Raw genomic sequence first — 27,059 nt, 5'->3', positions numbered from 1 at the left:
GTCTAAGGAAGTTTAATATGTTTTCTTCCCAAACGACATTTTTGGTGTTGGATTACCATTTCTTTTCCAAGACGACGGTTACCGCCGTGGGGTTAAAGGGTTGGGGCCCGCAATCCAGTCTTCGGCAGGTGCTCGCTGTGGGCTGACACAGTGCCGCGCCATCCCCTCACGGTGCCCGTGGAAGACGCATGTTCCTCTTACCAGTGCAGGGTGGCACAGGGTGGTGGCGGTGCAGACTGGCCAGCCACCCTGGCTGGGGTTCAAACCTGGCTTCCTTACTTACTAGCTGTGTGACTGGCAAGACACTTAAACTTTCTGTGCCTTGGTTTCCCCCTCAGTAAAATAGGGATCATAGGTAGCTCTCGAATAGGGTTATTATGGGAATAAATGAGTTTGGGTGTATCTGGCTCTCTGTTAGCCACTGTTTGCTCTAAATGAGGGTTGGCTACTATTATCCTCAGCTTATAGATGAGGACACGGAGGATCAGAACGGCTAAGAAATTCTCTCAAGGCCACACAACTAGTAAGTGGTAAAGCAAGGATCCAAGCCTGGACAGACTGAATACTCTTTTTTTTTTTTTTTTTAGATTTTATTTATTTATTTGAGAAAGAGAGAGAGACATGAGTTGGGGAGGGGGGGTGTTGCGGCAGAGGGAGAGGGAGAAACAGACTCCTTGCTAAGCAGGGAACCTGACTAGGGGCTCGATCCCAGGACCGAGAGATCATGACCTGAGCCGAAGTCAGATGCTTAACCAACTGAGCCACCCAGGTATCCCCAGCCTGGATACTCTTAATTGCTGTGTTCTGCTACCTTCCTTTCTATATTGAGCCTCCCTGTGACTTCTCCACAAGATCTCATAAAGTTTATTGGGACTTTTGTAAGTTGTGAGGATTAAATGGAATAATGTTTCTGAACAGCCCACCCCAATTCCTGGCACAGAGTAGGGAGGGTTCTGGAGGCTGGAGATGTCACAGACACAGTCTGTCTTTCCCTTTGTTGCCCACCACAAGTGATAACTCAGACTTTCTGCTTTTGTGGCCAGTCCAAGGAAGGTAAATGTAGCCACAGGCCTTTGATTGTAGGGACATTTGCTGGATGAAATTGGAGCCATGGATAATGCAAAGGAATCCCCCAGCAACAGGGAACTCCAAGGCAGGGGTATTTGTAAGATAAATGTAGCCATTTTTCAGCTCCTCACCGTGCACGCTGCCATCCTCATGGGCTGGGAGGAGGGACTGGGGATGGCATGAAGCCATGGCATGTTGGCCCAGTCCTGAACCCTTGCTGGAGCTGATCCAAGTCCCCACTGAGGCTAGAAGCTCAGAGAACTGCTTGCCATTGCCCCAAGGAGTATGGATTAGCCCTCTAGGCAGCAGCTCAGATTAGAGGATTGATTGTGGAGGTTCTAGAGCTGTGGGTGCAGTTGGACCTTAGGGTAGAACAATCTATTCAGAGCTAAACTATCCTTCATGTATATGCACACAGAGACCAGTATGAGCTTTGGGGACTCTTGGAGATCACTGAGCTAAGAGCTCTCTTTTAAATTTGGGAAAGACTGAGGCTCAGGGTGGAGTGGCTTGCCAGAGGTCCATGACAGTTCAGTAGCAAAACCGGTAAATGGGCCCTGGATGTTCTTTGTGTCCTGCTCCCCCACCGGTAGTTCTGAGCACTTGCTACCTGCCACCCCCATGGAGCACATAGTCTAGGTGGTCTGGCAGACTGAGGTTAGCGAGTTTCTTCCCAAAGGGGCACTGACAGCCGCTTTCTCTCCTGACTTCTGGCAGCCCGTCTTTGACCCCCACTCTCTCTTCCTTGCTCCAACCTGCTCACCCCTTCCAGCTGCGAACCTGAGTAATTGACCTTCCTAGTTCTCCCGCCTCCCCTCCTTCGTAGCTTGTTCTCTTCCACCCACACACCCACCCTCTACCGCCACCAAACAAGCTCAGGCAGGAGCCCAGGCACCTGGGTTCACATCCCAGCTCTGTTTCCTCCTAGCCGTGTGACCTTAGGCAAGTTATTTAACCTCTTCGTTCCTCAGTTCCTCGGGCATGGTGGTTGTTTGAACCTCATGGAGTTGTCAGGTTGATAAAACGAGTTAACGTATGTAAAAGAGTGTCTGGCACAAAGTAAGTGCTGTGTTATCATGACTGACATCTCCCCCAGCTTGTCTGTTCCCCTGGCACGATGCTCCCTATGCACTGGGACGGGGTGGGGAGCAGAGGGACCTGCAGTAGATGCCGGTGCCACAAAGACTCGAGGGGCCTAGAAGACACTTCGCAGAGGAGCAGGCTCTTGAGGGCAGAAGTTGGACACTGGATGCAGCGTGGAACTGATAGGAATGGGAGAAGGGCAGTTAGAAAGGGAACAGCTTGAGCAAAGGCGTAGGGATGGGAAAGGGTAGGGCAGGTTTGGGGAATGGCCCTGGGGGTGGGGGTAGTCAGGGTTGATGAGGCTGGAAAGCTCACAGGTTAGGGGCACAGACTGAGAAGGGCTTTGGAAGCCAACCTGAAAAACCTGTACTTGATGGGAGAGGCGCTGGGGAGCTACTCAATCTAGAACGATATTCATTCTAGACACCCATTCCAGCTGTCTCAACAAACCTTTTCACTGGTTCTGGTAGATGAGCTGGTTTTCCAGGCTCACGATATACCCAGCTCATGATAATTTCCCTCACTGCCAGTGTTTATCCCTCTTGGGTCTCTATCTTTTCTTCTTGTACTGGCTCAAACTTTTAGAACAGTTTTCAGTGATAACGGGTTTCCTTGACATGTTTTTGATTTTAATTCAGAATGTTTCAAGTATTTCACCAATTAAGTATGACGTTGACTCAAGATTTAAGATCAATACCAGATCAAAGAAGTGTACTTCAGTTCTTATTTACCAAGAGGTATTGTAAGGAATTAGTATTGAATTTTAGCCAATGCCTTTTCCATAGCTTTGATATAATCATATGGTTTTCAACTTTTGATACATTACTATGATTTCCCAACCAGTGCTTTAATACTGAATCATCCTTGCATACCTGGAATCAACCTTATTTGTTCATGGTATATTGTTCTTTCTAATATTGTTTGATCAGTGAGACCGTAGATTTTTTTTTTGCGTGGATATTAATAAATTGTGACACTAGCCTTTAATTTTCATTTTTGTACACCTTTGTTAAGTTTTCATATCAGGATTATGCTAGCTTGGAAAAAAATGAATTGGGAAGATTTTCTTTAGTTTTATATATCCTGGAACAGTTTAATAACAAAAGTATGTGTCCTTTGAAGATTTAAAAGAACTTGCCCCAAACAAAAAGAAATGAAACTTGCCTGAAAACTAAATGGACATCTTATTTTTAAAAATTGTTTTAAGAAAGAACCTTTTCTATTTCTGCCGAAGTGATTGGGCTGTTTGTGTTTTCTCCTTCTCAACTTAATTTTGGTAATTCATGTTTTCCTAGAAAATTGTACCTTTTGCTAAGATGTCCATATGTATTAGTATAGAGCATCTTTGCAATTTTTTTTTTTAAGATTTTATTTAATTGATGGAGAGAGAGAGAGACAGTGAGAGAGGGAACACAAGCAGGGGGAGTGGGAGAGGGAGAAGCAGGCTTCCCGCCGAGCAGGGAACCCGATGCGGGGCTCAATCCCAGGACCCCGGGATCTGAGCCGAAGGCAGACGCTTAACCGACTGAGCCACCCAGGCGCCCCACATCTTTGCATTTTTTAATATATTTTCCATGTCTCTGGTTGTATCTTCTCCTCATTCCTTTTATTTTTTTAAAGATTTTATTGATTTATTTGACAGAGAGAAACACAGCGAGAGAGGGAACACAAGCAGGGGGAGTGGGAGAGGGAGAAGCAGGCTTCCCGCTGAGCAGGGAGCCCATTGCGGCTCTATCCCAGGACCCTGGGATCATGACCTGAGCTGAAGGCAGACGCTTAACGACTGAGCCACCCAGGCGCCCCTTCTCCTCATTCCTTATTTTGATATTTGTGTCTTCTTTTTTGGATCTTGCCCTAGGTTTGTCTGTCTTATTGGTCTTTTCCAGTAACAATTCTTGGGTGCATTTATTGTTCTGTGTGCTTTTCTCTGTTTCCTAATTCTTTATCTTCTGCTTGTTCTTTATCAATTCCTTCCTCCTCCTTTCCTTAGGTTCATTTTATTACTTTTTTTTTTTTAGAGGGGCGGGAGGGGCAGAAGGAGAGGGAGAATCTTAAGCAGGCTCCATGGCCAGCGTGGAGCCCGATGTGGGGCTTGATCTCAAGACCCTGAGATCATGACCTGAGCCGAAATCCAGAGTCGGATGCTTAACCGGCTGAGCCACCCAGCCACCTCATTTTATTACTTTTTTAATCTGGCTTCTTGAGTTGGGTGCTTTGGTGAGGCACTGTATTTTCTGCTTAAGGGATCAAGGTTTTAAAGCATGTGTAACACTGGCAGAAACTGTTGGGGTTCTGACCAAAGGCACAGCTTCTTGTTGAAGAAAGAACGTAGTCCCAGGAGGCAGGAGAGCTGCATTCCAGTCCCAGGCTTGCCTCCAGTCGACTGAGTGTCCCTGGGCAAGCCCCTTCTCTTCCCACGACCCTCTTTCCCATCTCAGGCAACCAGACGTGGACCTTGTGAGGCTTGGCCCCCATGTGCTCCCTGCACCAGGCAGCCTCCTATCAGGATAATGCCATGTCTTTCAGGAGGCAGATTTGGCCTCTCTCTGATGTGGTCCTGGCTCCTACCCCTACACATATATCCACAAAAACTGCGTAGTTGAATTTTCTTCTGCACGACAGAGCCGATAAGCAATGGTCATGGTGTGGCCTGAAGGCAAGGCTCAGCCTGGGTGACGTAGAGCCTCTGGATTCACCGTCAGACGCCCCGCCAGGTGTATGTGCGTGGCAGTGGAGCGGAATGGCTAAACACGTGACCTCTGTCACTGCATTTGTGGTTTGTCGTCTTCACCAGGGGCGTGAGCCTGGGGATGGTGCTGGGGCTGGAGCTCCACAGCCCATCAGAACAGCTCCCGCCACGACTGCTTTCTCTGCATGTCTCACAGTCTGGCCCCTGGCATTTTGATCTTGTACCAGCTAGCCTGACACGTAGGCTCACTCCGCTTCCTCAGATACCTTCTCAGCACCCCTCGGGTCACCAAATCCCTGTGACTGTGTGCAGAGGGCTCCGTGTTGGGTGTGAGTGCTCTTCCCACCCCCGCCAGGATGCTGCTTGAGGCAGAGGAGGGTCCTGGGCTGATGTTAGGAAACCTGAGCTCGTTGCTCCCCACCCACCATGGGTCTCAGCTTTGCCATCTGCAGAATGGCGACAGGGCTGGTCCAGAAGAGCTTCAAGGGCCCTCCCTTCACTGATTCTTGACCACAAGTGGAGGGAATTTTATGAGCTCCCGAGAGATCAGGGGCCCTGTTGGAGCCACTTCTTTCATTCACTTAACAAATATCTGCAGGCCTCTGCCATTCTGATGTTGGGTACAAAGACGTGACCCTGGAGACAGGAGCTGCCCTAGGGGGCTATAAGCGCGGGGTCAGAGGAGGATGAGAGGGGGAGGCATACAAGGGCTGGGGAGAAAACCTCCTTAAATGACCTTTATTAGAATTGGTCAGTTCCATCGATTCCGGTTTTTTGTTTAATGTCAGCTCTTGTGGGGGCTCAGAGGTAGTTCATTTGCTCCCCTTCCAATGCCCCATATGAAGACACACGAGCAATGCTTGTTGCAAGCTGGGATGCCCAGTCTAAAGCCAGGGAGGTGGTGAGCAAGGTCAGGGGAGGCCACATGCCTTCTGTTCCATAAGGTTCTGGAAGGTAAGCAGAACCCTGTGAAATGAGGCAGCCTTTGGCTGTTGGCTGGACAGTCTTTGAAGGACTGGCACTAGAAAGGCAATTGGTTTATCTGGGGAACGTTCACAGCCCATACCGTGTGCTGGCTTGGATTCTTTGGGGAGTGTTGATCAGAGGTGGTCTCTCTCCTTGGGCCACCTGCTAATGGGCTGAGCTCAGAGTCATCTACCTGTGGTAGGGCCTGCACCAAGTCGCTGGGCTCCAGGAGTCCTTCCTGGGACTTGGCCTGGCTCTTCATGGTCAGGAGCTGCCCCCACCCAGTCTCCAGTGTCCATAATCAGAGGAGGTCAAGGTTCCACTTTCCCTCCCTTGTCCTAAGGCCACCTCATTTCCCTCCTGCCTCCCAGGATGGCTGAAGCAGGTGTATCTCCTTCTTCCAGGAGCAATTGGCAATCCCACCCGCAGGGCGGGGTCTTGTCCTCAGGGCCCACCACCTAATCACTGAACAGTCGGATTGCCCAAGATCTGGGTTCCTGAGCCCCGAACACCCTGTTACATACACGTAACTGGTGGTGCTTGAAAGGGCCGGAGCTCTGCTTTATCCCTAAGAGGCGGCCAAAGCTCAGTGCCATCTCCCTTACAGAGTTCTGCTACCTGGGGTTTCTTCCACACAGCATGAAACCCAGCATGCTTGGACACCCCATTCGTTCTGCCTTTACTCGGGACCTACCAGGTGCCAAGCCCTGTGGTGGATGAATGAGGTGTCCCCCCTGCCCTCCAGGAGCCGGCAGCCTGCAAAGAGGTGAACACATACCCACCAGAATGTCTGCCCCCCAATGGCCGAGGCCTTAATCTCCACGTCCCAGTGCCCAGAACAGTGTCAGGCGTGAGGAGGTACACTTCCGGCACCTTTGTCGAGTGAATGGCGAGCTCTAGGGCAAAGGAGGAAGGACTGAATAAGGACCAGACACACAGCTGAGGGTCTGAGGAGGAGGAGGAGGGAGGTGTTGGAGCAGGCCTTCGCGGGCGCGTGGTGTTGGGCTGCCTGCAGCTGGAGGAGAGGGTGCGTCGCGCAGAGGCGCGGCAGAAGCAAAGGTGTGGACGGGGAGAAGTCCAAGTACCCCCTTCAGCTCTCGCGAGGTGAGCTGGCCGGAGCTCCGTTTTCCCAGGGAAGCAGCGGAGCTGTCCCGGGTCCCTGCTGAGTGGAGCCAGGGTGGCCGGAGGGCTGCGTGCCTGTGCGTGTGTGTGCGCGCGTGCGCACGTGTCTGCATGCGTGAGTGACGGGAGGGGGTGGGGGCACACTGGCGCTCAGCGTCCAGACGTGACAAATGTGCAGATGTCCCGGGAGCTGTGGACATGAGCGCTGGCCACGGAGACACTCACCCCGTGATTTGTTGCTTTGATTCCTCAGGCCGTGACTTGGCGAGCACGACCCTCCCCGGGTACCCTCCGCACGTCCCCCCCGCCGGACAGGGCAGCTACTCGGCACCGACGCTGACAGGGATGGTGCCTGGTGAGTTTGCGCTGTTGGCGTCTCCACAGCAGGCAGCGGACGGGGTTTCCGGGGGGGCTTCCCCCCAAACAGCCCGGGTGACCTCTACGCTTCTGAGAAGCGGACCTGAATAAATCAGGCAGAGGTCTGCACTCTCAGCCTCTCTCTCTGCAGCTGGGCCTTCAGTGGGGCCGGCAGTGAACTCGGGAAGGGGGGTGGGGACTGTCACTCAAACAGCCCCTTGGTGGCCACACAGATAGTCTGAACACAGAGGGGTGCGGAACCTGGCCAAAGGTTGCCCAGCCAGTGCTCAGTCGGGGTCCTCCTCCATCCTCCCCCACGAAGTTTGTGCGAGGTGAATACCAGGAGGCTTCCCTCCCCGACCCCCAGGGGCTCTCAGCAGCCTTACTCCTTGGGGTTGAGGACCATGTGCTCAGGACAGAGAGGATGTTGGCGGGTGGGTTGGTGACTTGATTCGGAGCTGAATACCCCGTGGCCACGGAAGGAAACCTTATCCCCTCGCGCCAGCGATGGGTCCGTTTCTTTAAAGACATTTAGAAAGGAGGCCGCCCTGTTCCTTCCACTGTAGGATGGGGTGGGGAAAGACATCACATCATCCTGGTGCTGGCTGGCTGTGTCCTCAGGGCATGAGCATAGCAGGAAACCCAAAGTATCATTTTTTGAAAGATGTTTAAAAAAATCAGGGGGAAAATCAGGACTGGGTTGGATGTGGTTACACTTCTTTTATTCTTTTAAGGGTTAGTATTGTTTCTTGTTCTGAGTCATTTACCTGGTGCCCGAGCCCCTCTTTCTAGCCCACCCTAGGGGTCCTGCCTAAGTAACCACATGCCTCTGCCAGCCTCCTCTGCAGTCCGTGTCATGGGCGTGGCACCCCAGGCTGAGGACTGGTGGGGGATGGGCAGAACCGAATGTGAGATGGGGTGTTCCCACGTCCGTGTGAGGCCCCACAGGATGATGAGCCAAGCCAGGGGCGGGAAGGGACGCAGGGCGAATCCTAGCCTGGCTGGGCTTTCCCCACGCAGCCAGGTCCTGGCACAGATGCCAAGGAGTCCCAGAATTCTAAATTCACTCCTGGCCTTCCCGGTTGTTAACAAAGATGTATTTAACAAGGTAGGAGGACAGAGCATATTTCATTTAACGGTTTGTTAGCTTGATTTATGACTTTTAAATATGAGACATATGGGAAATGGCCTCTGTGTGTACTCGTGCCCTGGGCCTCGCCAGGGCCAGGGAGGCCTGCCAGGTTCACACCTGCAAAGAGCCTTTGCCTCTCTGCTGGGGGGGGGATGGGCTCATGGCAGAGCGTCGGGAAATACTGTGCACAAGGCCAACAGAGGTGGGGGGACCCAGACTCCTTTCCGCCCCTACTCTCAGGAGATGGAGCCCAAGTCCTGCCCACTCACGGCCCCTCACGCTTCCGTAGCACTTTATAAAAGGCAAAGTGCTTTCCCGGGAGCCCTTTATAGTTCCAACCCTGTGAGGTGGGTTGGGTAGGAATCAAATCCCCATTTTCCAAAAGGGGAAGCTGAGACTCAGAGCAGTTGGGGAATCGCCCAAGGCTGCCCAGCCTGCAGGGGGCAGGGCTTGAGTCTGGGGCTTTGCCCAGCAGTTAGGGCTTCTTCCTCCGTACTCCGCTGCCTCTGTGTGCTCTCATTCCATCAACACAAGCTTCTGCCGGATGGCAGGGGCCCAGGCAGCTGCCCTAGGCCCTCTCCCAAGGGCACACTGTCCGGTAAGGCTGAGGCCACCAGCTGGCCCCGCCGTCTCCCCACCGCAGACCCCAAAGAGGCCAAGTCTTGAGAAGCAGCTGAGCTTTCTTGAGTTTATCCAAACAGAGTCTGCCCCGGCCCCCGTGATTTCTCCAGGCCTAATTACTAGGCTCAAGATACAAATGGCCGGGGCGCCTGGGTGGCTCAGTTGGTTAAGCGACTGCCTTCGGCTCAGGTCATGATCCTGGAGTCCCGGATCGAGTCCCGCATTGGGCTCCCTGCTTCTCCCTCTGACCTTCCTCCTTCTCATGCTCTCTGTCTCTCATTCTCTCTCTCTCAAATAAATAAATAAAATCTTAAAAAAAAAAAAAAGATACAAATGGCCGTGGGCCTGGCAGACACCCCAGTGGGAACCAACGGCGGTTCCTCGCCCATTAACAGCAGCCGCAGGAATCACAGGCCTGAACAAAGGTCCAGTCTGACCAAACCAGCGGCGGGACCGGTCCTAGAACGGGGCATGATCAGTCAGTCCCCTGGCACAGAGGGACGGTATGCCATGTGGAGGGAGGAACACAAGCATCTTGGCGGGGAGCCCAGGTCTGCCTCCCACTCTCTCCCTTTCTTCTCCGTTTGCTTTCTCTTCTCATACACCCCCGCGACTCATTCCCTTCCAGACCCAGTGTCAGGGCTGGGACTCCATGCTCAGGGGTTCCTGTTCCTTAGTGTCCAAACTGTGTCACATCTTTGGGATTCTGTTTCCAACATGATCATCAAACCTATTTTTGGAATGGCTTCATGGGGGCAGTGCTGACCCACAGGCACGGTCTTCGCTGAACTCCCCCAGGACTGGCACACAGCACAGGGGGCCCCCTTACGGCATGGCGGGTCTTGGGCCACCTAATCTGGCCTCAACCTGCCTTTCTGGCCAGCTCGCCCAGCTCGTCCCTCCCCGTGACCGCCCACTGGTTCCTCGCACACTTCACAGGCGCATCCATCAGCGTAACTCCCATCTGTGCCCTTGGTTTCTGCTGCTTCCTGCCCCTGTCTGTTGGGATCCAGCTTTACCCTTCAGGCTACGTGGAAATATCACCTGCTCCGGGAAGCCTTCCAGTTTGGCCCTCCCCGGGGGGATGCTTGATACTTGGCTTTGTTACACCCCTTGGCCCAGCCTGTGTGTGGCCCAGTTAGCTGTGCCGCTGAATGGTGGGTCGTAAAGGCCAGGCCCTCTGCTTTGTCTTCTGTAGCCCTCACAGTCCCTAGCACAGAATAGGTCCTTCTGTGTGCTGTGGCTAAGGGAGGGAGGCAGGGAAAGTTAATATGGAACTGTGCGTTAGTTCCTGTGACTGTCTCGCAGTCCTGGGGCCCAGGGCTGTGCTCCCTCTGGGGGCTCTAGGGAGAGATCCATTCCTGTGGGTCCTGGTGTTCCCTGCAAGTCTCTGTTCTACCTTCACAGCACGAAGGGGGTCACGTCTCCTTCTCCCTTGTAAGGATACACAGGACTGCATTTAGGGCCCAGCTGGATAATCCAGGATACTCTTCCCATTTTAAAATCCTTAATTACATCAGGGTGCCTGGGTGGCTCAGTCCTTAAGCGTCTGCCTTCGGCTCAGGTCATGGTCCCAGGGTCCTGGGATCGAGCCCTGCGTCGGGCTTCCTGCTCCGCGGGAAGCCTGCTTCTCCCTCTCCCACTCCACCCACTTGTGTTCCCTCTCTCTTGCTGTCTCTCTCTGTCAAAATGAATGGGTAGGGTCTTTAAAAAAAAAAAAATCTTAATTACATCTATAAAGGGAACCCCCCCACACACGCTCCTCCCTCCCTTTTTTTTGGTCCATAGAAGTAACATTCACAAGTTCCAGGGATTAGAGCATGGATATACCACCATCTATTTGAGGATTTCCACTTTGTTCAGATTTCTGACTCATAATCTCATGGGCTTCTGAATCTGGGAGGCGTTCATTCAATTGTGGCCATGCTGAAGGGGATGCCATTTCACAGACCCCCAGGGGCATGTTGGTAGAGTTTGGAGAAACAAACTGAGCAAGGCTTTAGGAGATTGTTTATCCTTCTTTTGTCTGAGGCTGTGACGTGGTAATTGTCTGTTTCACTATATGGAACAGTCCACCTGCCTCCCCTAGCCGTGAATCCGGAGGGAGACTGACATCTTCTGAGTTGTTTTTCCATGCTAGGTTTTAGGAAATTTGGCTGCCCCCTCTTCTTTCAAGGGAAGACTTTCAGGTGTAAGGTTTGCTTGTAGACACATTGAGGAGGGACTGCCCAAGTGTAGTTGAACTTTTGGCCCTGAAAAAAAAAAAATAGGCATCCCATTTTTCCATATTAAATTCTAGCTTGTTGGCTTGGACTCTGTATTTTCCATCCTGATTCTGCCATCGGGGTGCTGTCTGATGTTTCCGGCTCCAGGGTGTTCCCAGACCTGCAAAATGGGGCTTCTTGGTCTTCTCTGGTATCTGTAGATTCCATTTCTGCCTTCTGCCACTGTGCAAAATCTGTGAGCCCTTTGTCGATCACTTACATTGAATAAAGCAAAGAGGGCACATAATCAGCTTAGAATGGAAACAGTTGAGTCTTGTTTTCCTCGAGTCCCAGCAAATGCCAAAAGTTTTGCACCAAAGATTCCGTGGTGTCCTGATCGGTACAACTAGTTGATTCCCGCCTGGAGATTTTGTACATCCTAACAGATATCAGCATGGCTTTTGAAACTCTTAAAATTTCCACGCTGGGCGAGAAGGAAGGGTGCTCACTGCCCTTTGGCTTCAGTAAGTCTAAGCAGCAAGGAGACCCAGTCAGGGACGCTCCCACGTGCCCTCCACGTGCTTTCCCTCTGGGAGCTTTTGGCCGAGTGCCAAGAAATCCCGACTGTGTTGTGTTTGCCTTCCTTGGGCTGCAGCAGACAAGAAGCTTGTTGGAAGCCCTAGAAGGGGCACAGCAAGTTCCTCCTGTCCTGGGCACTCTACTTGCCATGGGTTGGTGTATATCGTTTCGGGGTGCTTTTCAGTTACATTGCTCAGTTAACTGATGGATTTTCTTTTCATAAAGAAGGAGCCGAGGGTGGGTAGAACAGGAACCTGAGGCCAGCGAGGTGTGGAACGACAGCGAGAGATGGGCAGGCATGGGGCCCGTGGGACTCTGGTGGTAGGAATGAGAGGCAGGTGCAGCTTCTTCTCAGCCCCTCTCTGCTGCTCTTATGGGGCTAGTCCTCGCCTCCCTGTAGGGTTCACCTCAGAGGGGTCTTTCCCGTAACCAAATGCGTATTAATTTCCTATTGCTAGTGTAATGAGTTACCACAAACTAGTGACTCAAAACATAAATTCATCATCTTATAGTTCTGGAGGTCAGAAGTCCAGAATGGGTGTTAATGGGCCAACGTCAAGGTGTCAGCAGGGCTGTGTTCCTCCTGGAGGCTCTAGGGGAGAATCGTTTCCTTGCCTTTTCCAGTGTGTAGATATTCCCTGCATTTGTTGGTTGGTGGCCCCCGTGCTTTATCTTCAAAGCTGGCCATGCTGGGCTGAATCTTTATTGTGACGCCATCTTTCTACTTCTCTCTCTCCAGCCTCCCTCTTCCACTTTTAAGGACTCATGGGATTTTATTGGCCCCACCTGGATAATCCAGGGTACTCTCCTTAGCTTCCAGCTAATTAGCAATTCCCCTTTGCTATATCACCTACCATGCTCACAGGTTCCAGGGATCAGGATGTAGACCTCTTTGGTCAGGGGTCATTATTCTGCCTACCACACCATCTAAACCAGGACCGCCCCCCCATCACTTCTCTCACAAAGCATCCTAAGCAGATACTAAGCACAGGTGAAGGACTTTCCTCAGTGGTTTACTCCATCCTCATCTGCTTTCCCATCAGGTTGTGCAGTACACAAAGCTAGGTCTGTTTTGTTCACTGCCGTGTCCCGGTTCCCAGCCGCATGGGGAAGCATGGGACACTGGAGCCAGATTGCCTGGTTTTTAATCCCCATTCTGTGTCTCACTAGCTGTGTGACTTGGGGCAAGTTACATAACTTCTTTGTACCTTCGTTTCCTCCTCATCTATAAAATGGGGGTGACGGGAATAGGAGTGAGCATTAAATGATGTAGTTTATATAGTACTCTTAGAATTTTACCTAGCACATAGTAAATGCCACGCAAGTGTTGACGATTACTGTGATGACTGTTGTTTATATAGGGGCCTCAGCAGGGTGTGGTGGTGAGAAAAGACACCTAGCTGCATGCCTCTAAGGCTGGCCTGACCGAGGCTGGCATCAGATTGAGGACTCTCCAGTGGAGTTCATGGCCCATGGAGCCCATGGATCAGTGGGAGAAATAGTTCGAAAAGAATCCAGTCACAAGCAAGAATGTCACAAGCCAAGCAGGAATGGGGGCAGGGGGGCCCAGCAGGGAGGCAAAAGCCTGGATTGTGGCCAGATTCAGCCAGGGAGTCACTATGTGATCTGAGAATGCCATTTCCACGTTCTGGGCTTCATTTAGCATGTGGACCATGGGGAGAATATACTCTGCACAATTCTGAAAGGCATGGCTAGGACCAGTGAATGGGAGCCAGAGGGACCCCTTCCCCAGAATTAGAACTGAAGATAGGCAAATGGGCAGGCTGGGGAGGGGAGGGGCTCACAGAAACTAGAAAGGACCTGTTGGAGGGACTGAAGCATGGGTGGAGGGAGGGAGATTGGACCATTGCTTGTCAAGTGCCTCCCAGGCCTAAGCATCAGGCTCAGAGAGTGTTTGCTCAGAGAATGAATGGCTTTTGGTTTCATAGCTCTTTCTTCTCCCTCACCGGGGCTTCTGGTGGTCCTGTGGCCTGGGTACTTTTGAAGCTCCCTCCATACTTTTCAAAGCTCACCCTGGGCTCCCCTGTGGCCACCTGTTGCTCGTTCCTGACTCTTTGCTGCCCTCTAGTGGCATCTAGTCACTCTGCCACACCAGGAACGGAACTGACTTGGGGGGAATACCAGGCTCCACCAGGGGGAAACAGCAGGTGGCTAGTTGGTTGTTCATTCTTCACACATTTCCTGGAAGTGCCAGTTCTAAGCTAGGTGTGGTGTTGCAGACACAGTCCTTGCCCTCAGGCAGCTCACAGAGTGGTTGGGGAGACAGATATAAAAAGTGATTCCTGCATGCTGTGTTAGGAGTTTAAATGTAGGAATGTACTGAGGAAATGCGAAGGAGGGGGCTGTTGAATTTGCTGGGGCCATGGGGTGAGGTGGGGGAAACCAGGGAAGGCTTCCCAGGGGAGGTCACTTGGGCTGGACCTTGAAAGACAAGTTTGCAGCCTGAGAAATTGGAAGGGCGTTGTTGGGTGAGAAGACCCAAGGCCCAGAGAGCCTGGGCATCCAGCAGGGGTTTTGGGGTGCAGGCAGGGACAAGTAGGAAGGCCAGGCTGGGCTGAATGAAGAGGGGCCTCTCCAGCATCCAAACATCAAGCCCTGGAAACCTCGGGTGCATGAGGCAGTACAACCAGCAGTTACACTCTGTGTCTAAGTCTCCCCGGGCTACTCTGTCTAGCTCTCCCCATCTCTGCGCCTTCTGATGGCACTTATGAGAACCAGTCATGAGTGAGGGAGACCATATGTCTGGGCTCCTGACTTTTCATGTTTCTCCCTGATGTGCCTCTGCAAGTGGTATTTTTTTAAAAACAAACAAACAAAAAACTGGATTGTGATGCCTTTTTAGGAAATTAGGGGATACAGTCAGGATTTGCTTTAGAAGAAATTGAAGTATGCGGAGGGCATCTGAGCTTTGGGTGAAATGAAGTGGGGCAGGTTGAGGTCCCAGCCCCAAGAGGTTGGGTTCCCTTGTTGGTTCAGAGAGGAGTGCAGGTGCACAGCCCTCAGGTGTGGGTGTCCTGAGGAGAATGGGCGGCCTCGCTGGGCCCGGGGCTTTCATCCTCCTTGATCCCGAGGTCTGAGTCAGATTCTGGGAGAGGCGCCCCAGTGGACAGGGGCTGCAGCTCACGTGTGCGTAGGCCCTAGCAGAGCAGCTGCAGGGGAGTCCTCCTCAGCACCTGGCCACACGGTAGGTGGTAGAGCAGCCTGACTCCAAGCCCCGGGGATGGCAAGCCATTCTGTGGCATTGCCTCCCAGTACCACTTCCTGCCTGAGGGAGCTGCAAAAGTACCCAGCCACAGGGCTGGGTGGCCGTTCCCTCTGGATAAGTGGTCGAGTCCTATTTCAGGGAAAACGAGGAAAAGGTGCTTTGGGCCTGGCTCAGCTGGGTGGGCTAGGAAGGGAGAGGCTGGGAGGCAGCCCTCCTGGAAAGAAAGGGTCCCCATGGAGGAGCCAGTGTCCTACAGCGTCCAGGGTTCAGACCAGCCCCCTAGCCATCTACCCACTGGCTCTGCCCACTTCTCCCGGCGAATGTTCCTCTTAGTTTCTATGACATTATCTGTGAGTGTATCTTAGCCCCTACCAGACTTGAGCTCCTGAAGAAGGAGGTTGACATTCTAGCCAGGACTTCCTACGGGACAGTAATGGGGAATGTAGGGTCCCTGAGGGGTCCTGGGCTAAGGGCCCAAGAGCTTTTCAGGAATTTACAACAATTTACCACTGTTTTTGCCTCAAAAGTTCAGAAAGAAAGCTGGAAAACTTGCCTTAATAAATGTTTAGTGCCTGCAAATTGTAACATTATGTTAACTTCATTAACTATTAAATTTAGTGCTCATAAAAATTTCATTACATTTGAAAACAATTTTTAAGTTGGATTTTCTCACTTTGCAAGAATTCCCTGGCCTGTATCTTGATTTCTGAGAAATCATAGCCAACCGTAGGTTACATAAATTGCTTGTGGCCAAATAATTTCAGAAGCAAAATTATAAAAATAAGCCTTTTGTATTTTTAGAATGAGAAGTCTCATTATTTTTGGTACCTTTATGCGTGAAGTACTATAAGGTGGGTTGGAGAGGTGCCCCATAGTTAGGCACGTGGGGGTCTGGAAAGAAGCAGCGTGGGAGACACCCTGATGTCCTCTTGAACCATATTGAACATAAAAAGTAATGGTGGGACCTTGAGCTGGTCAGGTTTCAGCAGCCAGCCACCCATCCATCCATCCATCAGTTTTTCTTTCCTTTTCTCCTCCCTCCCTCTCTCTCTCCCTTCCAACTACATGTACCAAGCATGAGGGTAGGCATAGAAAGGTGAAAGCCGTGCCCCTTGTCCATGAAAAGCTTAGTCTATAGTGCAGATGGGCAAGTCGGTAAGGATCTAGGGGGACGAATGTGGTAATAGGTAAACTCAGGGACTCTGGGAGCACAGAGAAGGGGGGTGCAGCCTCTATTAGGAAGGTCAGGAATAGAGGGCTCCAGAATTTCTCTGTAGCAGGGTTGGAGCAGGGAGGGCATGTCTGAAGCTGATTTTGCAGAGTTTTTCTAAAATTGTGAAATGCTGTCCACATCAAAGAATGTAAGAGGTTAGGGGTGTAGCTAACCCTGGGTCAGGGGAGGAATCTAGGAAGAGAGGAGTCTCTGGCTTGGCTTGTCACTGGGGATGAAGCATATGTTAGTCAGTGGGAGGTGGAGTGAGGAGGGAGACAATGAACGGATCGGGGGTTGGGGGCAGTGAATACAAAAGGTATGCTCTGCTTCTACACACACTGGCGTTCTTCCTAAAAACCAGATTGAATCTACTGGGGTTGTCTGTGTTTTCCTCCCTTTGATTTGCTGGAATCTGCAGCCCCCATCTACAAGACCTCATCAGCTGTCAGCCCTCAGCTGGCTTGACCACCCTCTCTAAGCCTGTGGGTCACTCCACCTGGGATTTCTCTCCAGAGAACTTCTGGCAGTGCTCCGAGCCTTCGGGAGGCAGGAAGAGCCAGTAGGGCTTGGCACCTGCTCTCCAAAAGGCTTCTTAACGAGGCCAAAATGCTTATGCCCATAAGCTGATTCCACCTGCAGGCCTCCTGCCTGCCTGCATGGTGGTATCACAGAGCCCTCTCTATTATCCCAGGTTGCAGTTTGAAAGCACCTGGGGAGGGGCGCCTGGGCAGCAATGTCCACAATAGCCAAACTATGGAGGGTGCCTGGGTGGCTCAGTTGGTTAAGCGACTGCCTTCGGCTCAGGTCTTGATCCTGGAGTCCCGGGATCGAGTCCCGCATCGGGCTCCCTGCTCGGCAGGGAGTCTGCTTCTCCCTCTGATCCTCCCCCTCTCATGCTCTCTGTCTCCCATTCTCTCTCTCAGATAAATAAATAAAAAATCTTAAAAAAAAAAAAAAAAGCACCTGGGGAGGTTGGAGAGTTTGTGCCCACTTCAGGGGCAGGCTAGGTGAGTTCAGAGAGGTACCATGCCTTGCCAGGGGTACACAGCCAACAGGGGAGCAACTGGGCCTGGCACCTGGCACTCATGCTCAAGTTCACCTAGCCCCTGGTGCCCGTGGAGAGAAGGAATGGGCTCTGGGCCGTGGAGACACTCTTGGCTTCCTTGGTGCTCTGGTAGGGCTGCAGATGGCCTTCCTGACCCAGAGACTTTTTATGGCCCAGAAGAGGCTCTTCCCAGCTGGGACACCAGAGAACCACACTTCAGATTCCAGTACCCCATCTTCCCCTCTCCGTGCTTGACCCGTCCTTCTAGGCGCCAAATCAAATGCTCTGTCTTATAGGAAGCCTGCCCCTGCGCCTCCCCCACGCCTCGCCTCGGGGGCCTCCTCTCTCCCGTGAGCACACCCCAGGGCAGGGCCCCTGGTCTCCCTCGGTCAGAGCAGTGACAGAGTGCTCCCATCCCCTGGTTGCTCCTCTTGGAATCCTCCACCTGCTCTGTCCCTGAATACAGTAGGTGCTCAATGGAGATGGATGGAATCCATTTGCATCAGGCACACGCCCCTCCCTACCTTGTCCGGTGCAGAGTCAGCGGCTTAGGGCCCAACTGTGTAATTAAACAGAGCTTCAGCTTGACTTCCATGCCCCCACTCTTTCTTCCAGTATTTGCTCTGGCTCCTCGCTGGAAGACGCCGAGACAATAGCCCTTGTTACCCTCTGTTTGAGTTATTTATTTTTTTCACTTTTCCCTCCTTCCCCTCTCAGGGGACTCGCCTCTCGCCCTCATCCCTCATGTTTTCCCTTTCACTTGACTGTCACTCTCATTGTCCTCCCGGGGCCGGGAACGCGGGGTGACAGGCAAGGGGAGCCCAACCGGGCCAGGGAGGCTGGAAATATAGTCATTAATGGGACCCGCGAAGCCCAGATGTCCTCTCTGAATGCGGGTAATTTGTTTTTAATGAAAAACCACGCGGTGACCCTGAACAAATGAATTTTCTTTATAAGGAGTCTATGTGCGACGGCACAAATAAAGGACCCAAATCAGGGAGACTTAGATCCAGGGTTGAAAGAAAGAGAAAGAAAGAGGGAAGGAGTGGAAAAGAGAGTGAGAGAGATAAAAGAGCGAGGAAGGGAAATTTGAAAATGACAACTGTGTTATCATGTCCTTTTGTCTACAGAGCAATCACAGGTCACAAATGCCTTGGGCATTGTCCCGCCGGCACAGGATGCATGACAGTGTGGCCATTTTGAGGTCTTATTCACAACAATGTGAAGAATACGCACCACCATCGGGACAGATCTTTACAATTTACAAGCCTCTTTTGTGTGTCATCTCAGAGGGTCCACACCTTAGTGTGAGGGTAGCACAGTTCATAGCCCCATTTCACAGAGATGAAAACTGAGGCTTAGGAAAAGTGGTCCACATCAGGTCACACAACAGGCAGTTGGTCCAGGCCAGACGACAAGAGAAGGACTTTGCAGTTTGGTGTTTGACTATTAGAAACCCTGGGTTAACATCTAGAAGTCGCTTTCTAGAGAAGGGCGCGCATGAGCAGATCTAGGTAAGGGGAGGTGCTGTGTCTGTAGCCAGGAGTCTGGGACTGAAGCAAATCCCCACAGCCCCGTGAACTCGCTGTCTGTTGGGGCTTTGTCAATGTGCAGACTTTCTGAGAGCACTGTGAGTGGGGGATTTCTGGAAACAGGACTCCCCAGGAAGAAGCTGGAGACACTTGGGGAAACGGCTGCAAGGGAATCGAACCTGGAGACCAGCCGTGGATCAACTGCCATTACCCAGGACTTTGTGGTGGGGGTGTGGAGCGGGTAACGGGGGACAGCGGCAAAGGCACTGACTCAGTGGGGGCCCCAGCTGTGGGCCCCACCCCTGGCTTTGGGAGAATCTGCCTGTAGGAAAAGCATGGGAGGCGGTGAGCCCTGGTCTAGATTGGGGTGTGTCCCTGTGGTATGGGGAGGGTTCTGTTCTCACACATTCCTCGCAGAGGGCTGGAGACGGCCTCACACATTCTGTAGCTGCAGCTGCCTCTGTAAACAGACGGACAGGGCCCGACTGAGCCTGAGAAGTCAGCCTGCGAGGGCGCAGATGAGGTCAAGGAAAGCACTTGTTCGGGGTCACACAGCCGATCAGAGGAAGAGCCAGACCAGCCTTCTTGCGGTGGTAGCTGCCTGCCCTGTTGTTCCCACTGGGGAAAAACCAATGCCCCCCGCCTCCCCCACTATCAGTTCTTCACTGAAGCATTGTGTCTCCTGACCTCAGGCAGGCCTGGTATTCCTGGGGTGGGCCCTGGGTGCCCTGGCTTCTAGAACAACCCGAAGCAGGACCCCACCCCACCTACCCCCACCTTGGCGTGTTCTTCCCGAGCCCACATCTCTCCCCCAGCCCTGGGCCCCAGCCAGCTGGGAGAGAGACAATCCCCCTCCCCGGGCCCATGAGAGCTTCTGCCGGGGACCTGTAGGCCATGCCAAGGTCCCCGGCTCTTCCCGCTCTCTGCTTTCCCCCCAGAGCCAGGCAGCTAGACAAAAAGAAATGATTGTTTTCTTTTCCTGGGTTCAGTTTCCCTCTGGAAGTTGTGACCCAATTAGAAAATCAGACAAATAGAAAAATCTGGCCACGACCCCAGCTGAGGTTATAAAGTCTCTGCTCGCATTTCGGTGTCTGCTTCCCTTGCTCTTCTGCGAGTCTCAGCCAGCTCCCTTGGCCGCGCGGAGCGGACCTTCCTCAGTGCCGTTCTCCTCCGTAATTGATGATTTATTCCCCACTGGCTTCCAAAATGGATTTGAGACAGCTTCTTGACCTTTCAATAACATCAGCCCAAACCTGAAATCCCTGTTCCAAAGTAGGAGGGCGGCTGGTGGGTCGCACGTAGAGGCCCGGGAGTGAAGCCGTGGCTGTGCGCCCCCCTCCGCGAGTGGACTGGTTTTCGACAGGGTCCCACTGTCAAGCCCGTGCTCTGTGCCCAGCTCTGCACCTGGAGCTGCCTCCCTGCACGGCTGGGAGCAGGGAGCTCTTTGCTGGAAACAGTTTCTGTCTGGACGTGTTCCAGAGCGTGCTTCCAAAAACATAGTTTTAATCAAGAAGAGGATCACCAGAAAAACTGGGACAAATTGTGATTTTTGACAGTGGACAATTATAAATGCCGGGAGGGGTTGCCGGGTGCCAGTTGGCAAACAGACGCCTCTGATGAGGTCTTAGATTAATTACCCCACCAGTGAGCGGGCCAGGGGTGCGGTCTCTTAATTGTCCTCACTTGTGGGATGAGTTCTGGTCTTCCTTGCCTCCCTCCCTCCCTTCTTTCCTTCATCAGACAATCCCTCGGCTCTTCCTGGGTGCTGAGCCCAGTTCACAGAGTGGGCACAGAAATAATTGCATTTCTCAAGTCCTTGGAGCATCTACAGGGAGAATCACCCATGTTACCTACCTAGAATGGAAAGAAACCAACTTGATTGTGGCAGGTTTGTGGGAATGCTAGGCCCAGGGACTAAGCAGAGACTCCGGGGGACAAGAAGGTGAGGTTTGGGGGAGGCAGGAGCTGAGGGCTTGCCTGCTGACAGGAAGGGATGCTCTGGCCTGTGGCCAGCCTCCCCAGGAGGGCTCTGAGGGAAGCCTGGCCCCTGGAAATCTTCGTCCCTGAAGTGGGTGCCAGGTCCATGTGTACAAACAGGGGGCTCAGTATTTAGGAGTGGGGAGGAGCAGGAAGCTGCCCTGAATGGCTGCCCGCTTTGGAAATTTCTATGCATTTGTAATAACAAAATTACCATAATTTGCTCGTTAACGCAGCTAGATCAGTCAAGCATTGTTCCATCGCGGGCAGGGAGGCCGCGACGCCTCTCTCTGCACACACTCCACACCCCAGCCAGCCTGCCAGCCCGTTAGCGCTGGAAATTAGCATGCAAATGGTCCTAATTCGGTGGGCGAGCTGTCAGGCAGCGCCTCTCCGGCCTCATCTCTGTGAAGGCCCTGACAGCCCGGCTCCAGCACCGGCCCACCCTCCTCGCTCCAGCCAGGAGGGGCTCCGAGGGGCACCTCCAGACTGACAGCTTGGCGGCCTCCCTCCCTCCGTCAGCGCCATCAGGCCTGGCGGCGGACTCCCCAGGGAGCATGCAGGGCCTGCCACCATGCCGGCTGGCCGAAGGAGGCAAGTAGGCAGGTGGGCTGGTGGGGGAGGCTGGCCAGTGCTCAGGTCCACCAGCCTTGGCTGAACTGGGGCAATGGGGGAGAGTCAGGGTGGAGCTGTGGCCACCCCCCCAACTCAGGGCCTGGTTGGGGCACAGGGACCCTCACTGCAGGTGGGTTCTGAGAGTGGGGACTCTGGGGCACCTTCTCCCACATGCAGATCCACGAGGGGAAAATTCAAATCCTGCCTTGCTCTCCCTTCTTTGTTTTCCCGATCTGACTTAACACAGGACTCACCCTCCCCATACCTGGAACATCTCTGTCCAAATGATGCATGGAATTCCTTCAGCCATTATGGAGAACTGGGGGAGGCTAGAAGGTGTGTGCTGTGGGCAGGATGCACTAGACCAGGATTCCGAACCCTTGGGCCTCAGTCCTGCCTCCAGGTTTACCAGCCTTTGGGGGAAGTCACCTTCCCTTCTCTGGACCTCAGTCTCTGCATCTTTATAGTGGGGGCGTCTTTATGATTGTCCTCCCAGGGCTGCAGGGAGGATAAGAGAGGGAGAAGGCCCTGCTTTATAACAGCAGGTGCCGTCTAGTGAGATCCTCTGTATGCTGGTCATTCCCCAACCCGCGTGCCCTTCACAATAACCCCACCAGGTTGGCGTTGATCTTACCCTGTTTCACAGAGGAGGAGGCCGAGGCCTCGGCTCACACAGAGTAACTTGCCCAAGTGGGAGGGCCAGGATAGAGTCCCGTCTTGCTTGCTCCAGAGTCCTTTGAACAGGAGAAGATGCAGAGCCCTGAGAGCCAGATCTGCTTCTGAGAGATGCATAATGACGCCACCTTGCAGGCGACTGGCACTCTTACCGCGCTTGGCACATCCTCAGGACTAAATAAATGTGGGTTGAAGGAAGAGAACCTGGGTGGGCCCAGGTAGGACTGTCTTTGGGCATCTACCGCAGCCATCCTTATGTTCCCCTGCTGATCTGTGACAGCAGAATGAAGAAGCTGCTGAGGAGAAAGAGGGGGAGCCACAAGGCTTGAGTTCCTCCATGCTGTTTCTCAGGAGCTTGCTCCCCATGAGCCAGATGCAGCCCCAAGCCAAGAGGCAGGGTTTGGTGAGTGCAGAGCAGGATGGATTTCAGTCCCCACTCAGCTGATCAGCTGGTAGCTCTTATGCAGTGAACAACCCACTCATTCCTCCATGGCAGCCCTGCCCCTTTGTCTGTTTTAAGGGAATCTCACTGGGCCTTTTGAGCCTTCAGATAAACGCAGAGGTCAAAGAGACCCTGAGAAACCCCAAACCCCAGCTGGCTCCTGGCTGTCTGGTGGGCAGAAGAGGGCTCATGAGCTTGAGTCCCTGCTGCATCACGGCCCCACCCACTGCTCGGCACAGAGCCAGGCACAGAGCAGATGCTTAGGAAAGGTTTAGAAGCCACATTTAATAACATGTGGACCAAGAGAGGAAACAAATGTGCAGGTGTGTTGCCTGGGTGAGCTAAAAGTCCAGCTTGTAGACCTCAGACCACACGCCTTCAGCCAGCTGTGGCTTTTCCTTTCTGCCTAGTCTTTGGTTTGTTTATTTGGGGCCCAGGGCATGAGCCCAATGGGACTTTAGGGTTCTATGTACCAATCTCTCAATAGCTGCTGTTGGGCTCTTGAAGAGAACAAGTCCTACCAACCACAGGGTCCCAGACACGATGAGGACAGCTCAGGGGCACATTCATTCCCACCCTAGAACGCCATCCTGGAGACGCCTGAAATTCCCTGGGTGAGACCAGATGGAGGCCTACAAACTGCATTTCTGCTCTAGGAAGAATTGCCCAGGCTCCCCCTAGTGGAGATTCGGGGTGCAACGCCCTGCGGCATTCCTGGTCGGTGGCAGTACAGGGCAGGAGTGCCTCCGGGCACCACACCCCTTCTCAGTTTCCCCACCGTTGGTACGTGCATACTCGCCTGGAATCCTCATCACAACCCTGTGGGGACCCTTGGTTACCACTTTTGTTACAGACTCAGTGAGAGGAAGGGGCTGGCTCGACATCCGGTAGAACCAGGTACTTTGCACCCAACAGCCCACATCTAGCCTCCTTCCGGAGGCGTCCTTGGCTTTGGCCAGCTGGCCGTCTGCTTGTACGGCCACACAGCCTGGCCCCTCTCCACCTCGTGACGTTAGACTCCAGATGGCCAGGGGGACCACTCTGTAGATAGGTCAGTCTTCCAGTACGTTTGCAGTAGCCTCCTTACTGCCCTCCCCACTGCCGTTCTCAACATGGTCCATTCTCAGTGTAGCGGCCAGCGCAAGTCATTAAAACCTGAGTCAGGACGTGTCCCCATTTTGCTCACTTAGAGTAGGAGCCCAAGTCCTTATATCATCTCCCCCTCCCCACTTCCCTCCTTGACCTCATCTTCTGCCTGCTCCCCTTCACTCTCCTCTGCATCCATACAGACCTCCTCACTGCTCTTCGAACACACCGTCCACACTCGTGCCTCAGGGCCTTTGCATTTGCTGGTCCTTCTGCTTGGAGAGCTCTTCCCACAGATAGTCACACAGTTAATTCTCACTTCCTTCAGCTTATTATTCAAAAGTCACCTTTTTGGTGAAGCCATCCCTACTCACTCTAAAGTCTCACCACTTTATGTTTTTTCCTTAACGTATGCTATATACTGTATTTTTAATTATTTGTTTTGTTTGTTGTCTCTTTGTACCACTAGAATACAAGCTCTATGAGGGCAAGGTCTTTTGTCTCTTTTGTTCATGACTGTATCCTCAATGTCTAGAACAGTGCCAGGTATTTAGTAGGCCCTCAGTCACTATCTGGTTAATAAGTGGATAGATTATCTGCTGGGTGCCTTGCATCAAGGTAGACACAGGCCAGCTCTCCCCAGCACACCCTGTGGTGCTCCCCCACCTAGCCCTGCATTTTGCTCCCTTAGGAGGCTTCTCCACTCTTCCTTCCTTGACCCCCAAAGACATCTCCCCTCCTCCCTCAAGCCCCAGGGTGTTCCCCGCAAAGCCGCCTCTCAGCCAGGTCTGTGGGCTGGTCACAGAGGACACAGATGAACATGTCAGTCGAATTTAAGAAGGAAGAGCTCTCCATCAGCAAAGCCAATTCATGGGCGCCTGGGTGGCTCAGTTGGTTAAGCGACTGCCTTCGGCTCAGGTCATGATCCTGGAGTCCCCGGATCGAGTCCTGCATCGGGCTCCCTGCTTGGCGGGGAGTCTGCTTCTCCCTCTGACCCTCCCCCTCTCATAAATAAATAAAATCTTTAAAAGAAAAAAAAAGCAAAGCCAATTCAGGGCTGGCCTACTCACTACACTCCTGGGGAAACTGAGGCCTGCACTGAGGAAAGGCCTTGCTGCAGTGAGTTTGTGGTAAAGAAGAGACGACCCCCTGGTCCTTGGAGTTGTGAGCACTGGCCTGAGGGGAGGTCCTGATTCAGCTCCCTGTACGGAACGAGCACCTGATGGAGCTCACCGAGTCATGGTGGTGGCTGTCATGACCAGCCTGGAGTTCACCCACACCGGCCAGCCCTTCTTTGGGTTCTTAGAGGTTGGCCTCCTTAGGACCTGGGGACCAGACACTAGTGTGCCCCTGAGGACACTGGGAAACTCCTTTGCGTGTTGGCAGTGCTTCTCAAACTTTACAGCAGACAAGCCACCTGGGGATCATCTTCCAGAGTAGATTCTGGTTCAGTAAGCCCAGAGCGGGGCCCAGGAAGCTGCATTTTTAACAAGCTCCCCAGTGATGCTGATGCGGCTACACTCGAGTAGCTACCCACTGGTTCTTGAACTCACTGCACACTGCAGTCACCTCATAAGTTTGGACACATACTGGTATCTGGCTCCAGCCCAGAGATTCCAGTTGAACCAGCATGGGGTGTGTCCTGGTGTTCTGGGTTTTTCAGAACTCCCCAGATGATTCTAATAGGCAGCAAGGTTTGAGAACCCCTGGCCTGGGTCACTGCCCATTATTCCTGCCCTGAGGGCAGCTCTGCTCTGGGAAAGCAATACGACTTAAGGAGAAAGGCGTGTGTTGGCACAGTGAGGAAGGGTGAGGAGGTGGGGGGGCGCAGGTACTGGGGGGATAGGCTGCGGAGTCTGGAGGCCAGTATAGGAGAGAGATAAGAGTGAGCCCGGGGAGCCCTTCTCAGCAGAGAAGCAACCAGGAGAGGTGAAGCAGCTGAATGGCCCCTCAGAGCCCCCAGTGTTTGGCTTCGTTCTTAACCCTGACTCTGAGAGAGAAATAACTCCCTTCCCCCTCTTCAGCCTCACCTGCCTCTCTACCTGTATCCCTGCACGGGTCCCCAGCCACCCAGGATCCATGTAATTTATGTGTGCGCTGCCCCCTCCCGCAGACTGTGGGCTCTCGGTGGGCAGGGACCGTGTCTGATTCATCTCTGCCGCCCCAGGCCCCAGGCCCCAGGCCCCGCGTGCTGGGGGTAGGAAAGGTGCCCGGAATTGAGCGGATTCCTTGGGGCGACTGGTGCTCAGGGCCTCTGTGCTACGGAGTTCTCAGCACACAGCAAAGCCTGCGCATCGTGGTAGTAATTGTGAAGGTAAATCTTGTCTGGTGTCCTCGCAAACACTTGGTGAGGCATTCCATAAATATGTCAGCAGCAGCATTAAAATTTGATGGCAGGCGGCTCAGGTCGGGACTAGCACTGTGACTTCCCAGCAAGGTATGACACCACCACCTCCCTCTCATTAGTCAGCGGCAGGATGCTCAGGCCTCTGCACTGAACTGGGCCCAGTCAGGGGGAGGTGATTTCTTCCAAAGAGGACCCCTGGCTGCTCTGAGGGACAGGCCAAGGTCTAGGCCACAGAAAAGTAAGTCAGCTTTGGGCTGATGTTGGGCTGAGAGGCAGAGTCCCTGAAGGCTCTGGGAATATGCCCAGAGGCTAGAGGGCCCCCGAGCTGGAGGAGGCTGGAGCCCCTTTTGAGTCTGGGAGCCAATAAGAAGGGCTTTATAGTCAGCCTGGTGGAAATGGTCGATTTGCCCCAAAAAAGGCCTCATAGAATACTTTAAAGAGGCACGGCATTAGACTCATCATTTAAACAAGCAAAGGGTCCTTTGGACAGGAGTCTGGGATGAAAAAGTATTTAGTGACAGAAAGATTGGAACTCAATCTTACCTACTTCCCCCCCCCCCATCGTCCATCTGGGGAAACTGAGGCTATGTGAACCTGAAAGAGACATGTTCAAGGTCACACTGTGGTAGAGACAGAATGAGATCAGGGGCCTGACTCGTAAGTTAAAGCTTTCTCCACAATCAAGCATTTGGGGCACTTGTTGAAATAACAGGAAGCTACCTAGAAATACAGTTTTCATTAAAAACAAGCCCAAGTGCATCAATTTTTTCAGCAATCGCACAGATCATGTGCTATGTGTCAAGGACTGAGTCAAGCACTGAATAGCTCCTCACATTTGTAGAACACTTTTTGATTCACAAAGGACTTCGAAATGCATCAGTATCATTGAGTCCTGCAACTGTTATGATACCACGTTGTACACGAGGACCTCAGGTTCGGAGAGGTAAAGTGACTTTTCTGAGGCCACTTGGCTACGTTATTGAGGGGCTTAATCAGGGACTGACTGGCCACAGGCCCCTGGGCTCCCCCTCCCCTCAGTTACCATCCCTCGCCGCTGCCTGTGCAGAGCATCAGGTCGCC

The 27,059-nt window shown here is 52.8% G+C and overlaps 1 protein-coding gene across 4 annotated transcripts in view; it reads left to right on the top strand.

Moving 5' to 3' along the window:
• PAX5 (paired box 5) overlaps window positions 1-27,059 on the top strand; it is a 188,585-nt gene that overhangs the window by 141,268 nt on the left and 20,258 nt on the right. For all 4 annotated transcript variants that reach the window (XM_081803204.1, XM_081803206.1, XM_081803203.1 and 1 more), the window contains one exon: window positions 7,182-7,283. In XM_081803204.1, the coding sequence (XP_081659330.1) occupies window positions 7,182-7,283 (102 nt within the window). The remainder of the gene's footprint in view (window positions 1-7,181; window positions 7,284-27,059) is intronic.

This window comes from Leptonychotes weddellii, chromosome 14 (genome assembly GCF_054177405.1).
Source record: "Leptonychotes weddellii isolate Sample4059 chromosome 14, ASM5417740v2, whole genome shotgun sequence".
NCBI classification, from domain to species: domain Eukaryota; kingdom Metazoa; phylum Chordata; class Mammalia; order Carnivora; family Phocidae; genus Leptonychotes; species Leptonychotes weddellii.
This window is presented reverse-complemented; position numbering and strand designations above follow the sequence as displayed.